This window comes from Xenopus laevis, chromosome 6L (genome assembly GCF_017654675.1).
Source record: "Xenopus laevis strain J_2021 chromosome 6L, Xenopus_laevis_v10.1, whole genome shotgun sequence".
NCBI classification, from domain to species: domain Eukaryota; kingdom Metazoa; phylum Chordata; class Amphibia; order Anura; family Pipidae; genus Xenopus; species Xenopus laevis.
The window spans coordinates 27881480-27901989 of record NC_054381.1 but is presented as its reverse complement, the minus strand read 5'-3'; the positions used below and the strand labels follow the sequence as shown (position 1 = coordinate 27901989).

The window sequence follows — 20510 nt, the reverse complement described above, 5'->3', positions numbered from 1 at the left end:
TTAGCTAAAAAATGTATATATGGTTTTCTGGTTTCTTTCTCTAAATAAAAAATAAAACCACTTTAATTTTCTAACTTCCAATAACTTCCTAGTTCTGTCAAGTCTCTGTTTGGAGGCATATGATATACTGTATGTATGCTTCAGCTTTAACTGTCAAAAAATTAAAAAAAAAAGAGATGTTCTTCGGGGAATATGTAATATATTGTGTTAACAATAAGATCTTAATGCATTGTTCTGATATTCTCTCAATTATTCTAGGAAATCCTTCATCAGAACCTGGGATAAATTGTGTGGCGCTAAATACAGGAAAGAATGGAAAGTGGGAAAACAAAGAATGCACTCAAAAACTGGGATACATATGCAAGAAAGGCAGCATTACATCCAGCACATTTGTAAAGCCCTCTGGTATGAATGTACTATCTTTTTGAACATCTGTCAGACCTGGGCCTGTACGAATAGGAAATATGGCCAAAAGTAGGTCGTTAACCCCATGTCCAACATCTCATTCTGATGCCAAAGGTATTAATATAAATTTGACCCTCTCAAAAGCAACCTTCTAGGATGGTTTTCCACCAGACATTGGCACATTGCTGGTGGGATTTGCTTACATTCAAATGTAAAAGGTTTCGGACTGATGTTGGGCAATCAGGCCTGGCTCACATCAGCGTTTCTATTCATCTCACAAGTGTTCATTTGGCTTAAAGTCAGGGCTCTGTGCAGACCGGTCAATTTCTTCCACGCCCATCTCAGCAAACCAACTCCATATTTTTTGTTATGGGCACTCATAATACAGCCTATATGGATGCTACTTAATACAGAATTTCTATATAAATACAAAGTTGCTACAATGCATCGCTGGTTAATAAGCACCTGTAGCAATATCAAACCTTGTGTTAAAATATCAATTTGGTTTATGTAAAATTTTTGCTAAAATGCCAAAATGCATTGGCAGATAGAAGTATACTGTATACTTGGTCAATATCTCAGCCTATGATTAGTGATGGGCAAATTTGGGGGCGTTTCACTTCGCTAGAAAATTTGTGAATTTCCTGCGAAATTCGTGAAACAGTGAAAAACTAGTCTCATTTTTGCCTGCCAGTGTCCGTTTTTTCATGCCGGCAAATTTTCACAGCGGTCTTGAAAATTTATTCGCCAGCGGGGATTCGCCGCAAATTCGCGCCTGCCAAATAAATTCGCCCATCACTATCTATGATTACGTGTTCATAACATGGAATGCTTAAGGCGGAGGACACAATAAATCTATCATGTACGGAACACTGAATCCAGAACCAGTGCTAGGCTCCCTGGTCTCGGCTCTTGCTTCTGCCTAAAACAGCCGCCACACTTCAGGAGGACCCCACCGCTAAGTGGATGCCGCCAGGACTTAATAAGCGAGGAGTAAAGCAAAAGATTCTGGTCAAGCAAAGGGGCACAATCGTTTTACCAAGGATACTAGATGGAAGACAACACAGCTCGGAAGACAGGCCAGACAGACAGGAGAGATAAGGCAGAGTTGAGAATCAGGATTGGAGATTGTAAAATAGTAAGCAGACAGGCAAGGGTCAGATTGGAGATTTCAGAATAGTTAGCAGGCAGGCATGGTCAATTATAGTATGATCAAACAGGATTCACTAAGAATACACAGCCAACTAAATTGAATCTAACAACGGGCAATGATTTTTCATTCAAAGCCCCTTTAAATACTTAGAATTTCACGTCATTGAGCGATGATGTCATTCTGCCAGTGTGTAAAACCCGTAGGTGCTCAAGTGCCATAGGGGCGGCACAGAATGAGAAGGATGCACATGGTGGGTGTCCCCGCCGAAGGTGCGTCTGGTGTCCCCGCTGGCCACTAGACCACCAGGGTAAACGTTTCTTAGAAAATCTTTTCACTTTGTTTCAACTATTTGATGGAAGATTTGCCTTAATTTGAGTGCCTGCTCCATATTTATTTTCAACTATCCCAGTCAGCCTTTTGATTAGTCTAATAATCTAAAAAAGTTGCGGATCTCCAACTTTTTTACTTGTGAGCCACATTCACATGTAAATAAAAGTTGGAGATCAACACAAGCATGCAAAAGGTTCCTTGGGTGCCAATTATGGGCTGCGTTAGACTATGTGGACTACCAGCCTACAGGAGGCTCTGTTTGGCAGTACACCTGTTTTTTATGCAAAAAAATTGCCTCCAAGCCCAGAATTAAAAAATAAGCACCTGATTTGAGGCCACTGAGAGCAACATCCAAGGGGTTTGTGAGCAACATGTTTCATGCAAGCCACTGGTTGGAGACCACTGATCTAATATAATATTCTAAGAATATTTCTCTTTAGGATCTTTCTCACATTTCTAGAAAAATGGTACTGACATGCAGATTTGACCTGCTTCTAGAGACCATCTGTTGCTCTCTTTATGTCCAAACATACAATTTCAACCTCATGTATAGGAGATGGAGCTTTAGTCAAGGTCTTTTTAGGGATCTTCTAAGTGGCTAGAAAGAAACTCGTGCTGTAGGAGAAGATTACGAATGCACTATAAAATATATGCAGGGTGTAGACTGTATTATTCCAAGATCAAATAAGGTCTTCTTGTTGTATTTTTTATGGTTTTTAAGCTAATAAACGTTTGTTTTTGCTATGCTTTTCCAAATAAGAATAAAAATGTATTGTTACAGAGGCTTTGAGAATTATTTTAGTTGCTGTAGTTAGTGACCTGAATAGCCAGAGAGCATTTCAAACTGCAAGATGGAGGAAATAAGACAAATAATAAACAAGGTGTAATTTGAAAGTTGTAAAGAATCAGTCAGTCTAAAACAAATTGCTAAGAGTAGCTCAGTCTATAACATAAAGTCCATTTAAAGGTGAACTTCCTGTTTGTACAGACCTAATGTTTTTAGTCTGTTGAGTACATCAAAGAACTTGTACTTATTCATGTTATTTCCTTACACCTTATTACAGAAAGTGACAGTCCAATCACTTGCCCACCATCATGGCTACCTTATGCTAGCCATTGTTACACTATGAAAAAAGAGAACAAAATCTGGAAAGAAGCCTTGTCTTTCTGCAGAAAAGAAGAAGGAGATCTGGCAAGTTTCCACAATGTTGAAGAATTAAGCTTCGTTTCCTCTCAGTTTGAATTTGGTAAGTGACAGAGGTTGATATAACATTTATCTCTGTATGTTTTGCTGGGGGTTATAGTTTAATTAACAAATGAGTTTCTTGCTTTTCCTTTTTATGATAGATCAAACAACCAAGGTTTGGATTGGACTGAATGACCTTAAAAATCACATGTACTTTGAATGGAGTGATGGAACACCGGTGACATATACCGTGTGGTTTAGGGGAGAGCCGTCTCATCATGACAATAAGCAGGAAGACTGCGTTGCATTTGACCCCAAGGTGTGAACCATTTTTGATAGTGCCATGTAACAGGACTTAGGCACTAGCCATAATGGGACACAGAGGCATTCAAAGGCCCTGGTAAGTATAGGGTCTTATACTCCTCTGTGCCCCTTGTTGGCTAGTGCCACTTGAATGTTGTTGTTGTTGTTGTGGTTAGACCAACTGTGCCACCCTATGCCAGCCTCTAAAAACAAAGGCTTGCAGAGGCTTTTATTTTAATGATGGCACTTCATCTTGTTTTAGTAGAAAGTCAAAGTGGCAGTACAATGACCACATTACTGATTTAATATAACTCCTTGCATAGGAATAAATGCTTCTCCCTTCTTAACCATATTGAATTAGACATCAACAATGGTTAAAAAGAAATGCAAGCTACAGATACAAGATTAGAAAAATGGTGAGTGATTTATTGGTCATGTATAATTATAAATCCATATTGGAGCAAAGAGTAGCCTGATAGTACACACGGGGCCTTCAGCAAAGACAATGGATAACAAGCAAAAACATACTTCTAGGGACAACCAAGCTGAGCCAGTGTTCAGGGCATCACCCTGTAAATACCAAATATGAAAAAACAAACTTTGTCTTGGTGGCAGTAAATCAGATTGTCATCAATGAATCTATCTTGCCAAACAGCTTTTCAGCTATCATTCTCTTACATATAATCTACATTGAGCCTCTGGTGTCAAAACCATATAGGGGGTTGATTTACTAATACAGGTACTAAATTGCACCAATGCAGTTGCTGATATCAACCAATAAAAGCTTTGCTTTATTTTACTGTTTTGTAGTAGACTAAATACAATTCATTGTGGAATGGTTGCTATTGTCAATTGTACTGCAATTTAGTTTTAACTTTTGTTTCGCAAACAAGCCCCATGTCCTTAACACAGAAGTTTATGTAAGTATTGAGAAATCTCATATTCATGACCATGTGCCAACACATACAGCAAATGACCTGTAGGCACAATATATGTTACAATACTTACTATCTGATTTTTGGTAATAATGGTTACGTTATCGATATAGTCAAAGAGAATGAATGTGATTTAGCCTGTTTGATTTGTTGTCCCTTTCTCTCTGTATATCTAGAGTGGTCATTGGTCAGATGACATGTGCGAAATGAAATTTCAGTATATCTGTAAAAGAAAACCATTGCCTTTTGATCCTGGACAAGTGGATCTCATTGATAAAGGGTGTAAAAAGGTATTGTAATTCTTTGTGATTGCACCAAAGTGCAAGTGGAAGTTTTAGAGGGGACAGTTTGGCTTTATGTGCTAGTCAGCATGCATAGGCCACACAGGTTCACTTGAAAAATATTAATCCTATTAGCTGCCAAAAGGATAAGGGTATGCAATTTCAATTAGCACAGTGTAAATTAATGGTGGAACTTAAATCTTTGAAAACCTCTTTTTGGAAAGCATCATATTATTGTTTTACTTCTTGGAGAAATAAGCAAACTAAGAATGGAGGTAGTACATGTAGTTCTCGATATAACACACAGGCAGATTAGGATTACAGAATTCTCAACTATTGTAGATCCTATCCTGTAGCTACTTCAAAACCCTCTACTAGTTCCTATATTTACCCAAATAAACAGGTACCCTGCCATTTACCATGTTTAGATTTTAATCACAAATCATCAGCAGTGTTTCTTTTATCCCATATCTAAGCGGGCTGATTTTGTTATTAGTACTAGCAGATGGAAACATAAAATGTGGCCAAACAGTAGTGCAAATATGACATACACGCTTCCTATTTTATGATAGCTAAGTTGTTTGGAGTAATATTTTTCCATGTTTCAATGTTTGCAGGGTTGGAAAAGACATGGCTATTATTGTTATCTTATAAGTGACACAACGGAAACGTTTGCAGAAGCTAATCAGACTTGCATTGGCCATCAAGCCTACCTTGTAACTGTTGAAGACAGGTATTGTAATATAAATGACTACTGTATATGGGAATTGGGAAAACTCCTTCTATTGACTTTCTCCTTGAATCAGAATTATTCCTGAAATATCGATCTTATTGTTACAGGTATATAACCTATTATCCAGAATGCTTGGGTTTTCCAGGGATCTTTCCATAATTTGGATCTCCATATCTTAAATCTACTAAAAAATAATTTAAGCATGAATTAAACCCAATAGAATTGCTTTGCCCCCATAAGGATTAATTATATATTAATTGGGAAACAGTACAGTATTGTTTAATATTATAATTATTATTACATAGAAAAAGGAAATCATTTTTAAAATGTATTATTTGGATAAAATGGATAAAATTGGACTTTCCGTAAATTGGTGCTTTCTGGATAATGGGTTTCCAGATAACACTTGGGTTTACCTATATTACACTTATTTAGGTCCATCCTTAATGCAATCAAATGTATAAACAATGACCCATAACAATATTAATCATAAAACCACACAATATTTTAGTGGTTTAATAAGATATAAGCTTTTCTTTTTTTTAATTTTGAATGTTTCATTTAAAAAAAACCCATAGAACTATGTTAATATAACTTATTTGATTTCTAGATTCTAGATAGGGAATTCTATATTTCTTTGTATTTAATAAGCTAAAGAGCAATGTCATAAACCTACAGTCTAAATTGCTTAATTATTTCTTTATAGTACATGTGCTCCTCAAAGTTGCTAGTTCAAGAACAACAATGAAGAATTTCTTTTATTAGTTTAATGATTCAGTAAGGACTTTACTCACAGAGAAAATCGTCCCTAAAAAAAATACGCAAAAGCACATGCATTTATATCACCTACTGGTGACTAAAGTTAGTTATTTCTTTAAAGCATGGTGGTGCCATCTTTCATGTGGTCCCTGGTGTGCCTTGCAATGTCTTACTGCGTGGAATTCGTACTGTTCTGTGCATGTGCCCAGTCAAGGACTCTGTAGAAAAGTTTATTATTATAGAGGCACAACAGCCCAAAGTAAAAAGTTATCGACTTTGGCCATCAGAGAGGGAAACTGGAAACCCCCACAGTGCTTTTGTTACGCTTTGATTTTGCTTTTTCTAATGCAAAGGCTGAGCTATATGCGTGGAAGAAAATTGTATAGAAGCGAGGGCCTCCAAACTTTTTACCCATAAGCCACATTGAAAAATATTTAGGGAGTTGGGGAGTAAAATTAAAGGGATACTGTCATGGGGAAAAAAATAATTTTTAAAATAAATCAGTTAATAGTGCTGCTCCAGCAGAATTCTGCACTAAAATCCATTTCTCAAAAGAGCAAACATATTTTTTTATATTCGATTTTGAAATCTGACATGGGGCTAGACATATTTTCAATTTCCCAGCTGCCCCAAGTCATGTGACTTGTGCTCTGATAAACTTCAATCACTCTTTACTGCTGTACTGCAAGTTGGAGGGATATCACCCCCCTCCCTTCCCACCCAGCAGCCAAACAAAAGAACAATGGGAAGGTAACCAGATAACAGCTCCCTAACACAAGATAACTGCTGCCTGGTAGATCAAAGAACAACACTCAATAGTAAAAACCCATGTCTCACTGAGACACATTCAGTTACATTGAGAAGGAAAAACAGCAGCCTGCCAGAAAGCATTTCTCTCCTAAAGTGCAAGCACAAGTCACATGACCAGGGGCAGCTGGGAAATAGACAAAATGTCTAGCCCCATGTCAGATTTCAAAATTGAATATAAAAAAAATCTGTTTGCTCTTTTGAGAAATGGATTTCAGTGCAGAATTCTGCTGGAGTAGCACTATTAACTGATGCGTTTTGAAAAAAACATGTTTTAGGTGACAGTATCCCTTTAAGGGCTGTGGTTGGCTATTGGGTAGCTCCTATGTCGACTGGCAGCCTATTGTTTGGCAATACACCTGGTTTTATGCAACCAAAACTTGCCTTCAAACCAGGAATTCAAAAATAAGCACCTGCTTTGAGGCCACTGGGAGCAACATCCAAAGGGTAGATGAGCAACTTATTGCTCACAAGCCGCTAGTTGGGAATCACTAGTTAAAAGGATCGGCAGGAACATACTTTTTTTCCAGATGCTTGTAAATTGCTAATTTTTGAATAGCAGAATAGTTATCAAGTTACTCTTCATTAAAAAGTCTTCTTATCAGTATGTAAATCTTTAAGGCTCATTTCTGAACACAGTGCATGGTACGGAGTGCAATTTTTAGATGCAAATTGCCAAATTACTTTGCTACAATGCAACATTTTTTTGAGAATTCAAGCATCAGTGTGGCTGTGGGATACGTAGTGTTTGATGCAACTGCATAAGATTCACCATTACTTTTCAGGCTTCTTTGAATCACAGAAATTGTTTAGATAAGCGATGGCATTATTTCCATACCAATTCTTTTGGCATTAATAACTGCATTAGTGTCTCACCCGCAAATATAAATGAATGGCACAACTTTGGTTCTATTTTAGTAGGTCACTTTAGTGCTTTCTGTTGTAAATGGGTGATAAGACTGGTTATTTTGGTTATATATGCTTCTAGTATATAGTATTCTTTAAGATACACTTTGATGAAACGTATGAGGTCATCTCTGCAAAAGTATTTGCATGTAGAAGAATCTGTTGTAAAAGTTGTGGCCTACTTAACACTGACTACACCATACTCTGTAACATAGATGCACAACTAGGTGAAGAGCAGAGACGTGTTTAGTATTTTATGGTTGTTATAGTTTGGCTGATACAAAATATCTGTTGCAAATATGATATGATCTGAAGATGCACTTCACTTTCAGACTTTGGCATTTTTTGAGAGAATGTGTTTTATTTTATGAATCTTGCGATTTAATACTATTGAGTTTTTATGATTAAGGTTTTATGATAAATATGCTGACAATTGAGAAATATACTTTTTTTTTGTGTTAATTACATTTTTTTCCGAAGTTAGAAAAATGTAAAAATGAAAAAGTCAGAAGGTCATCCTCTATATGTTTTTAACGCTATTCTCAAGTCTCAGTTAAATCAAAGAAATGTTTACAACTTGCTCAGTATATGATACGTTTATGCGGCTGGCCATATTAACTATTAAAAAAAATTTCATTTTGATATTGAGAATATTTGCAACATACTATTGGAGAAGATAATCAATAATATTCTAAAATATTCCATATCACTTCTTTTGGAAGGTTTGAACAAGCTTATCTCACAAGTTTAATAGGGCTGAGGCCTGAAAAGCAATTTTGGACAGGACTTACAGACACAGAGGAAAGGGGAGTCTATAAGTGGACTAATGGAGAAAATGTTTTATTTACACACTGGAATTCTGAGATGCCTGGTAAGAACAAATATGTATTGGTCAACGTAAGTCAGTTTCTGTGTATTAAATATATATTTGATGACATATGTTGAAAGTGTATAGGCATTTCCTTCCTAGGTGTTGTTGTAAGTGTAGCTTACAAGATGTACCACCTTGACGATATTGGAAGGGAAGACACTAAGATGCATCACCTCTTCTTCATGCCATATTACATATATATGTAAATATAATTTATTTTCTCTTTAAAAATTTGAAGGCAGAAGACGAGGCTGTGTTGTCATGAAAACTGGAAACAAAGGGGGATTATGGGATGTTATAACCTGCGAAGAGAAAGCAAAATTTGTCTGCAAACACTTGGCAGAAGGAGTAACGCCACCTCCAATTCCAACAACAACGGCAGAACCCAAGTGCCCAACTGACTGGAAGACATCTAGTGAAATTGGCTCATGTTATAAAGTAAGCTTTACCTCAGTGACCACATGTTGTAGATGTTGGATCCAGCGTATATATCACATGGAAAATATACCATACTTTAGTTTCTATAAATAAACATGGGCATGATTATTTGTACAGACCATCACAGGGAACCCTTGGATAAAAATGATGTAAACAACATATTATAATGTAATAATAACAGTTACTATAATACCGAAATAAATGTGCAAAACCACCGCCAAAATTCGCCGGCATCAGAAAAAAATGGATGCCGGCGTTCGTTTTTTTGGACGCCGGCACAATTTTGCCAAAAACTGAGCTGTTTCATGAATTTTTCGCCATTTCGCTGGAAATTCGTGAATTTTTCGGCAAAGCGAAACGCCCCAAATTCGCCCATCACTAGGATCTAGTGTCTGGAAACCAGTTTTCAAGAAAGCTGCAAAATACTTCATTGCCATTTACCTTAGGGTTCTAATTAAATAAGCAACTCATACTATTCTCCATATTTTCTCTATATTAATTAGACAGTACAGGTATGGGACCTGTTATGCAAAATGCTTGGGACTTGGGGTTTTCCGAAAAATAGATTTTTCTGCCATTCATACCTTAAGCCTACTAAAAAAATATGTAAACATTAATAAACCCTACCCTGCACTAAGGATTAATTATTTGTTAGTTGGGATCAAATACAAGGTACTGTTTTATTATTACAGAGAAAAAAGCTAATTATTTCAAAAAAATTGGAATAATTGGATAAAATGGAGTCTATGGGAGACAACTTTTACTTAATACAGCTTTCTGGATAATGGTTTTCCAGATATTGGATCTCAAACTTGTAACTTCTACCTTTTTATAACTTGGCTCGTATAAATCCGTTTGAGGATCACAAATTGGACAGCCACAGGTTGCAGTTTTTTCCACTCAAACTGGGAGCCCAGGCTTCATGCATGCCTGTGAGAGTTGATATACCATTTCTATGAGATCAAGTCTAGAAACCCATACCAATGAAAACACCTTGGCGTGGGTTTTTACATTTGTATGGACGAGTCTTCACTGAAGAGGCTGAGTTGGCAATAAGTCACAACTGATCAGTATAATGTTTTTCTGGTTATATGCTCATGTATCTACAGTGTGTGCTTTATCTGAATAAAAAAAGATGACTACTTAATATAGGGATCCATAACGACAATTCATTTTTCAGGTACTTATAGACAATGGCCAACTATGCAAATATTACAGAACTGGTTCTAGCTTTTAATGCTTGGGGTCCATGTTCCCTGAACCCTGGAGACTGGTTGGGACCTTATTAAAATTAATGGATTTGTTTGACTTCTGTACAGAATACCGCCAAAAATCTTGCAATGGACTCATTTTATGACTACTCCAGTATATCTATATGCCAAATATACGACATATGTATATCAAGAGGCAAGATGCATACTACGCACAGAGCTTCTATCATACTCTGAGTTCAGAAAAGTGCATTTGTAAAGCTCTGTGTTCCTATTAACCCCAGGCATAATGCAAACTCTTACTTATTTATAACTCCTTTACCAAGCCCATTAAAGGTAAAAGCAAAATATTAGAAAACTATTGAGGTGAATAATTGGTCTGAAGACCAGTAGGTTGCCAGTTGGGTGAACTTGAAAAAAGAATACAAATCTCTGCCCTATAGTAATAACTAGTCCTGACTTTCTTTCTCCATTGGGTTGGACTGCCATTTGGTGGGTCCTTTATCAGAAACATCAAATCTTTGAGTACCATTTTAGGAAGTATAAATTATAGCTTGTAAATATCTCATTTGGCTTTATTAACGTAATGTTTAGATGAATACACCAAATTGACAATCCCAGCTTTTAAGAAGACATATTCACTTTTTATCACCAGTATTTTTCTAGAGGAGATGAAGAAAAGAGATCATGGGTTGAAGCCAGAAGTTTTTGCAAATTAATAGGAGGTGACTTAGTCAGCATCAACAGCAAAGAAGAAGAAACAATACTTTCACAAATGCTTTTGTAAGTGTCTTGTTTTTTTCATGTGAATCTGTTTCCTTAAACAGTCTTTGCCTTGATTTTTTTAGTTGCTGTTACCTGTATTTGTTGTATATTTCTTTCTCTCCTCATCTGTTATTTCTGGCATAAAGCATAAACATATACAGTAAGATGACACACCTTAAGAAAAATTCATATACAATTTAAGATGTTGCCTCATTTCTCCAAAGGAATTACAGGTATTACAACCAGATTTTCTGGATTGGACTCCAAACGTCAGATCCAGAAGAAGGCTTTGAATGGGTAGATGGCTCAGCAGTAAGTATGTTTATTTTTAAGGCTAAATGCTTTCGTTTTACAGTCCAGTCCATGTTTCCAAAAATTCTCCAATTCTTCAATACTTTTACTTCCCATTAGTAGGCCTCTTGGGTTCAGGTCACTGCTTATAGTATTTATAGCAGTAGACCATTAAAAGGGAATTGTGGGGCTAGTAGTGATGGGCAAATTTGTCCTGTTTCGCTTCTCTTGAAAAATTCACGAATTTCCCGCAAAACAGCACAAAGCATTGAAGTCAATGGGCGTCAAAATGATTTTGAGGCGCATCAATTATCGACGCCCGTGAAATTTATTATATGCATGCCTATTTTGGCCAGATGCATTAAACTCAATGTGCTTCCAAATAATTTTTAACGCATGACAATGTTTATGCGCGTGACTATTCTGACGCGCAGCCAATTTTTTTCGACAAGTGGTCAATTTTTTCCGATGCGGCGGATTTTTTGTTGTTGATTTTTCACTGCAGTTTCGCATATTTATTTGCTGGTGAATTTATTTGCCATCACCAGTGGCTAACTCTATTTGACCACACAATAACTTACGGACATCAAATAATAGCAGTTCTGGGACCATCCCTTCTTCCCATGCTATTCCCGTTTGTCTTCTGGTTTGAGTATTCTTGTACCCTGCAGTCTCCAGGTCTCAGATATAATGTAATTCTTCTACAAGAAATGTTATTACAATCCTTTGTCATAGCACAGGGAGAACAAGAAGTAACCTTCTTTACAGTGGCGGAACTACCGGGGGAGCAGGGGGTGCGAGCGGGCCAGGGCCCCCCGGCAGTCCGTGCGCCACAACAAATGCGGCCAAATGTGGCCGTATGGAGGGGGCGGGGCCCGGTTACGCGTCACGCACCAGGGCCCACCCCCCTCTAGGATCGCTTCTGCTTCTTTACCCATGAGCCACCCCTGGGGGTGTCAGATAAGGCCTTTGATTAGCTATTTGGTAGCCCCTATGTGGACTGGCAGCCTACATTGAGGCTCTGTTTAGCAGTATACATGGTTTTTATGCAACTAAAACTTGCCTCCATGCCTTGAATTAAAAAATAAGCACCTGCTTTGAGGCCACAGGGAGCAGCATCCAAGGAGTTAGTGAGCAACATGTTGCTCATGAGCTACTGGTTGGGAACCACTGCTTTAGCAGAGAAACTAAAGGCTCATATATTAACAGCAGTAGAAGCTGAATTTGTTCGCTAATTGCCATCACGGAGAAAAGCTGTAATTAAAGCATCAATACCATTAACCCCCTTTATTAGAAATAGTTTTTTCGTATCAAACTATTCCAAACATGTTTGTCTTTTATTGCAATAAATACATTTACATCTATCTTATGCTTTATATTAGTTGTCTTATGAAAACTGGGCATATGGGGAACCCAACAATCACCAAGGCATAGAGTTTTGCGGAGAATTGCACATTAGTTATCGTTTGTCATGGAATGACAGGCACTGCGAAAGCTCCGCCGACTGGATTTGTGAGCTCAAAAAAGGTATTGTGCTGAATCCTATTTCTGACACTTCATTGCACAGACTATATAATAAATAATAAACATATCATCATTGATCGTTAACTCTATTTTACTTTTAAAAAAAGTTAGAACCATTTTTTTGACAAACTATTAAGATACAATATTGTGACGTAAGAGAACAAAAACATTTTAGAGCACTCACTCTCATTTTAGGTGAGGTCGATCTACAATCAGGCCCATGTAGTGTATAGGCTTCTACGTAAATGTAAAAACAAATGAAATATATATGTATAATGGATATGGAACATAACAACATTTTTGTTTCAATCTCCATATTTTATTTTAAGGTGCACCTTTAAATCCTGAACCAACAAAATCTGCTGTTCCAGGTAAATGCATAATTCTACCCTTTTATAAAGTTAAAAACAATGTTTCTAAAAGCTGTGTTTTATTTTACTGCAATGACTCCACAAATGCAGCACTGCTTTGTAATGAACCTTTATATAATACATACATTTTCAATTGGCTGTTGATATGGCTGGTTTGATTGGCTGGTGATATATGTCAATAAATGACAATAAATATAGTATATGATGCTGGATGTTATTAAATAATGATTGTTTAATCATAGAGTATGAATTGACAAGTGATGGTTGGATTGCAAATAAAGACACCCAGTATTTTATCAGTACGGAGGTTGTGGCCATGGATAAAGCAAGGGAGTTTTGCAAGAAAAATTTTGGTGATCTTGTTGTCATCAATGATGAGATTGAAAGACGATTTCTGTGGAGATATGTAAGTAACAAATGAAGAAAGAGGATACTTTTTGTATGATTTGAAAATATTTTATTATAATACACAAAAGCCATGAATATCTTGTAAATCATATCCTTATAAACGGTGAGTAGTGATGTCATCAGTTATAAACGGTGAGTAGTGATGTAATTTCTGCCACATGACTCACTAAACTTTGTGTATTATAATAAATAAAGTACCCCCAGTTGTAAAATATGAGGATATTAGAAGTTACCTCGGAGTTCCATGACCTGTATAAAAACACTCTGCCTTAGGCCTCGTGTTTTTATATGGTCGTGAAACTCCTCGGTAACTTATAATATCCTTATATTTTACAAGAGGGGGTACTTTATTCACTATATAATACACAAAAGCCATCAATATTTTGTAAATTATATCCTTATAAACGGTGACTAGTGATGTCATCAGTTATAAAAGGTGAGTAGTGATATCATTTTTGTCACATGACTCACTAAAACTTGTGTATTATAATAAATAAAGTACCCCATGTTGCAAAATATGAGGCTATCTGAATTGACCTCGGAGTTCCTTGACTTGGTCTTCGGCGTCGTGTTTTTATATGGTCATGAAACTCCTCGGTAACTTATAATATCCTTAGAGGGGGTACTTTATTCACTATATAATCAGTGTTGGACTGGGACACCAGGGGCCCACCAAGAAACCTTAGACCAGGGGCCCACTCTCAGTACTAATATTCTTCATCTCCTCAATCAACCTCTATTCTCCTAGTCTGTTTTCTTAACACACTATATTCTATTATTCCATCTATCTAGCCTCATAGAATAGGGAATGGCCATGAAATAGGCCAAAAATTTAGAAGTATGAGGGCCCACTGACACCTTGGCCCAACGGGAGTTTTCCTGGTATCCCGGTGGGCCAGTCCGACACTGTATATAATATGGGACCTATGAACTAATGTTTGTATTTCCTTTTTTTCACAAATCTCGGGCAGATTCGCTAAGGTTCGAATAGTAAATTTGAATTTTCAAATTTAAAAGCACCAACTCAAATTTGAATAAGAATGTGAGATTTATCAGACCTCGACCCTGGAAATAGTTCTAATTTGAATATTTGCCACTGAAAACTTGCAGAGTTTATGTTGAAGTCAATGGCAGAGGTCCCTTTAACTATTTGAAGATGTTAATAGTAGTGCTGAGCCAAATTTTTGCCAGGTTTCGCATGCGAATATGTTGCCCTCATAAACGCCAATTGGAGAAAAAAATGCAGCTCGTCAAAAAAAGTGACGCGTGTCGAAAAAAATTTGATGTGCGTTTAAAAAAAAGCAAAAGATGCCTATTCGAGTTTTCAAGTCAAAACTATTCACTCAAATTTAGATGTTCAAATTTTTTCATGAATAATATACCATTCGAATTGTGAATTAAATCGAATTTATTAGTGTTTAAAAGGATTCACATTCGACCTTTGATAAATAACCCCACTAATGTTTTTTTCTCTTTTCTCTAAAAAAAAACTTTGCCAGGTAAAAAAGCAGTCAAGAATGTTTCAATGCGAAGGATAATGTACAATATACTCTTGGTTATTGTGATTATATGCTATGCTGGATTTCTGTTTTCTGTTGAACCTCAATAAAAAAATCAAAAATTAAAAAAAAAAAAAAAAAAAAGCAGTCAAGGTCCTGTAGAAGTTAATGGGAGCCGCACTGCTCCTATTGGGCCATTTTAAATCAATTCCTACTTTTATAGGTTTTCTGGGTTTTTTTTGCTAGGAATTGTCCGAAAAACAAATTTTTTTAGCTTTTTTGTTTCTCTTTAAGATATTAAAAAATGCAAAGGAAAGTTCATATTTCATTGGATTAACGCTTGGACTCGACAAAGAATTTAGGTAAGTGTGTTGATCTTGTATTTTATCACAAATTTCACTATGTTGAAATTATCAGCATGATTACTTACATTTAAACCTTTCTATCTTGCCACTTCTTACACTCTCTGAAACCCTTCAGAGTGTCTTCACATACTATATAATAGTGATGGGTGAATTTGGGGCGTTTTGCTTCGCCGAAAAATTTGCGAATTTCCCGCGAAATTCGCAAAACGGCAAAAAATTCGCAAAATGGCGCCAGCGTCTCGGTTTTGCCGTCGGCGATCGGTTTTTACGCCGGCGTCCGTTTGAATTTTCGCATCGGTTTTCCGAATTTATTCACCGGAGGCGAATCGTGGCAATTTCCTGCGAATTCGCGCCTGGTGAATAAATTCGGCCATCACTACTGTATAATTGTACAGTGCTGCGCATCCTAGTAGCTCTTTATTAATAAAGTTATACATACATAAATATTTACATATACAGTGCTGAGTAAAATTAAATTAGCTCCTGACATGGACACATTAGCAAATGGGGGGATCAGAACTAACAGGTAACTGAGCTGGTAATTGAGCAATGGCCTTAAGTACAAGTTACACTTTTGCAGAACACACCATAGAGCTCATTTACAAATTTAGCCTCAACTTTAAGGCATCAAGCACAGTTGGGCTGAGCCTTAATCCATGTGTATCCACAAATATGCTAGAACATGGAAAATAGTGTCCAAAATTGCATTTGGCATACTGCACTTGCATTCTTCATATATGGTAAAATACACTGGTAAATTTAAAAATAGCTAAAGAAACATGTCTGTGATTCATTGACGTCTTCACACCAGTCTTCATTGGCAAGCAGATCAAGTGGTTTCTACCCATCTGGCTATGCATTTCATTGATTTGGCCAAAATATTGACTGAAGTTTATTCATTTTTTTGATGGGCGAATAAATTCGCCAGACGGGCATTTGAGGTGAATTTTCGCGTTTCGAATAAATTCACGAAATGAAACGGAAAATTATCCAGTGAAAAATCCACCGCGATGGGCGAATTTTTCGCCCATCACTAATTAGTTTAACTTTCTTTAAAAAAACAAAAAAAAGTCAGTTTGTGGCCATATTATCCTTATGTGATGTATTGAAACCATAAATTCTGTGATATAGTTTTTCATGGAGACACCCAAGGCCCATACATGGATTTGCCTTCTTTTGGATATTTGTACAAACTATCGCACCTTTTTTTCTGCTGAAATAATCGATATGCTGAGTTTTCTCTTTAGTTTAATCTACCGATTTATCTACTTTTTAGTAAATAAGTTTGCCAGGTGCAAATTTGCCGCGAATCTCTGCGTTTGCGAAACTGCGATGAAAATTTGCACATCAGAATAGTTGCGTGTCAAAATTATTAGGACACCCATTGACTTTAATGGCCAAAATAGGTCGTGTATAAAAATTGACTAAATTGTCGGTCATCAAAATAATTTTGACTTCAATTTGTTTCACAAATTTTTCGCAAATTTCGCAGGAAATTCACAAACTTTTCGGCAAATCTAAACTGGACAAATTTGCCCATCGCTATTACCTATATACTATACTAGCCATCTGCTTTTCTAGTTACCCATTTGTCTGGGTAAACTGAAACCTTTTTTGAGTAGGTTAAATAAAAATAAAGCGGTGACTACGCTTAAGTGTTGATTTACCTGTCACTTGACCCTTTTTTTTATTTTAGTAATTACTAAATTTAGGTCACAGAGTTAAATAACCCATGAAATGAAGACATTTTGCATTTTGTCTGTATCTTTACTGCCTGTTCTACAAGTCCTAATGAGATGTCATTGGAGGTATTTTGTTCTTTTGTTCAGGTGGATGGATGGATCTGTTATGGACTTTGTAGCCTGGGCAAGTTATGAACCCAACTTTGCAAATAATGATGAGAACTGTGTTGTAATGTACAAGAATTTGGGTGAGTATTCTGACCTCTGGCTGCAGTGTGAACCATGTGTTTAAATCATGATTCAGTGATCATTTTTAAAATAGTCTTTCAATTGCATTATGGACATAAAGGGTTCATTAAAGGTTCAGTTCAGTATAAAAATAATAACTTGATAAATAGGCTGTGTAAAATAAAAAATGTTTTCAATATAGTTAGTTAGTCAAATATGTAATTTATAAAGGTTGGAGTGACTGGATGTCTAACATAATAGCCAGAACACTACTTCCTGCTGTGCAGCTCTTTTAGTTTCCACTGATTGGTTACCAGGCTCCCTTGAGGGGAGGCCACAAGGGTCATAACTGTTTGCTAATAATCAATTGCAAACTCACTGAACAGTTATGTCCCATATGGCCCCCTTATAGTCACTGGCTATAAGGTCAATAGAGAGTTGAAAAGCAGGAAGTTCTGTTCTGTTAAGAAAGACATATTGTCACTCCAGCCTTTATGATTATGTTTTTAGCTAACTATCTATATTAGAAACATATTTTATTTTAGAATGAGAGTAAGAAAATACTACTGAAGTATTGACATGTCTTTTATTACATCACTAAAATACTTCATGGCTCTAGAATATTACTTTATGCAGCACTTCCAGTTCAAAGCACTTTCCAAAAGTAACAGAGTGTAAGGGGTTGAAATGCGAATTTTTACAGGGCATATTTTTCAAGGGTCGAATTTTGAATTGAAAAAACTTCGAAATTTGAATTCAAAAAGACTAAACGAAATAAAGTTGAAGGTTTTTTTTGGTCGAATAGGTCCATTTTCGATCCATTTTCCGTATTCGGCAGTATTGGAATAGTTTTGAATCAAAGGAATAGCTCATTCGATCGAATTCAATTCAAAGTTTTTCCCAAATTTTTTTTAGATTTTTCAAAATCTACCAATTGACTCCAAATAGGTTCTAGGAGGTCCCCCATAGGCGAAAACAGCAATTTGGCAGGTTTTAGATGGCGAATGGTCAAAGTCAAATTTTTAAAGAGACAGTACATGATAAATTTCGATATTTGAATTTTTAAATTTTTTACAAATTCAAATCCAATTTGGACTATTCCCTAGTCAAAGCACACAAAACATAGCTTCGAAATTTTAATTTTTTCATTCGAAAATTCACCTCAACCTTTGATAAATCTGCCCCTAAGTAATGGTTAATGTATAATTAGTTTGGGCACTAGGTGGCAGCAAGCCCTTCACTGTAAACTGTGAAGTATAAAATTGTTGGTATTGAAAAGTGAATAAAGAGAACAGGAACAGGAAGTGTGGTGGCCATTTTGGCAGTCATAGAGTAAGGGACAACAGCCTATGTCAGGAAAAGGTGTGAAACTAAGATTGTGCTGCAACTGAGCTGTTTGAAAGGAAAGAGAAGTCACTCAAAGTGGAGCTGATTAAAAGAAAGTATTCAATACCTTGTGTTTAAAGGTTACAAGAGCACCAGCAGCCCCATGTATTTAACCTGGCAGAGCATAAGGAGCAGGAGGGGAAAATATACTCATCCTTAAGGTTACTTTTGTGGACCTGTATGAAACTGTTAGTGTTAAGGTGGTCATACAGACCAGACTGAGTTTGCAGTTTATTGGACTGTGTATGGGGGCAAACTGATGGCAGCTTTGACCAATATAATTAACTATACATTGGCCAAATGTCTGTTTGGCAGGTTTAAATTCCTGTTGGACAATGACCACATCAGAACATTGACATGGTTCTCTCACAGTGACCCTGCATAAACCCCTATGACAACCTGATTTTATTGGCCTGGGGTCCAGATGATCAGATTAGTCCCTTTTATGACCAACCACATGAACTGCCAAATCAGATAAATATCATCTCCTTTGGCAAACTCGCCAAACATAGAGAGGCATGGTTTTCCTGATGCTTCTGGCTTCAGAACGACCCATTAATAGACATTCTTTAATAGTGATCAGACATTAAATACAGAGAATCTTTTTTGAGCTAGGAAAAAAACTCCAAGATTTAAAAACATTATTTTGCAATGTGGTGAAATGGCATTTAAAGCAAATACAACATGATCATTATTTATTATATGAACTCTTTATATCCCACTTAATATGAAAGTTAGCTTTCCCTTTATTATGAACAGATATCACACTGCGTCTATTCACAATTGGGGTTTTAAACTTTGTTTATCTATATTTGTTCATGCTTTTAAAACCCCAGTGTGCATTCCTAATTCTGTGGATTACTGAATATTTGGCATGGAATAGCACCTGGGTATATTATACCTCAGAGTTGGAGTGCTGGAACCATGGGAACCTATATATATATATATATATATATATATATATACATATGTACTGCACATGAATAACCACATAAAAAACTTTTCACAGAAATTCCTGGAGTTGCTGGTCATTTGAAGCTTACATATATATATTTATATAAATATATATATATATATATATATATATATATATATATATATATATATATATATATATATACAGTAGATATAGATATAGATATATATATATGATGCACAGAACTAGAAAAATTTCCATGTATCGTTTGCAGGAAATGGTCCTATATGCCCAATATTTTATTAATGCCTTTGAAATTCAAACTCAGAGTATGTCGATGTTCCTAAGTATTTGTGAAACCAATTTATTTCCTGTGTTTTCCCTTAAGGCTTTTGGAATGACATAAACTGTGGGTATCCCAATCCATACATTTGTGAAAGGAGAAACAGTTCTATTAATGTAACATTTGCTCCAACTCCACCTTCCCCAGAAGGAGGATGCCCTTCAGACTGGATGGCATTTGGGAAAAGGGTAATGAAGACTAGCAATGAAAGCTAATCAATGCATTTGAACACTATTATATAACTAAACTAGCTCCCTGATTCAATAATGATAATATTAAACCTGTACTCTCTTTTAAGTGCTATAAAATATTTGGGAAAGAAAAGAGTGAAGTGACAGACTGGGACACGGCACGCAAAGCATGCATGAAATTTAAAGGCAATCTTGCTGCAGTGGAAAATGAATTAGTACAGGG

The 20510-nt window shown here is 36.3% G+C and overlaps 1 protein-coding gene across 1 annotated transcript in view; it reads left to right on the top strand.

The window, feature by feature from the left end:
* Positions 1–20510, top strand: part of LOC108718813 (macrophage mannose receptor 1) — a 52375-nt gene that overhangs the window by 16016 nt on the left and 15849 nt on the right. The window contains exons 6-21 of the mRNA XM_018267290.2: positions 259–405; positions 2953–3135; positions 3236–3393; positions 4489–4602; positions 5211–5326; positions 8521–8669; positions 8908–9107; positions 10974–11101; positions 11308–11395; positions 12757–12901; positions 13228–13269; positions 13512–13675; positions 15471–15538; positions 17371–17471; positions 20142–20284; positions 20395–20509. Coding sequence (XP_018122779.1) covers positions 259–405; positions 2953–3135; positions 3236–3393; positions 4489–4602; positions 5211–5326; positions 8521–8669; positions 8908–9107; positions 10974–11101; positions 11308–11395; positions 12757–12901; positions 13228–13269; positions 13512–13675; positions 15471–15538; positions 17371–17471; positions 20142–20284; positions 20395–20509 — 2061 coding nt within the window. The remainder of the gene's footprint in view (positions 1–258; positions 406–2952; positions 3136–3235; positions 3394–4488; positions 4603–5210; positions 5327–8520; positions 8670–8907; positions 9108–10973; positions 11102–11307; positions 11396–12756; positions 12902–13227; positions 13270–13511; positions 13676–15470; positions 15539–17370; positions 17472–20141; positions 20285–20394; position 20510) is intronic.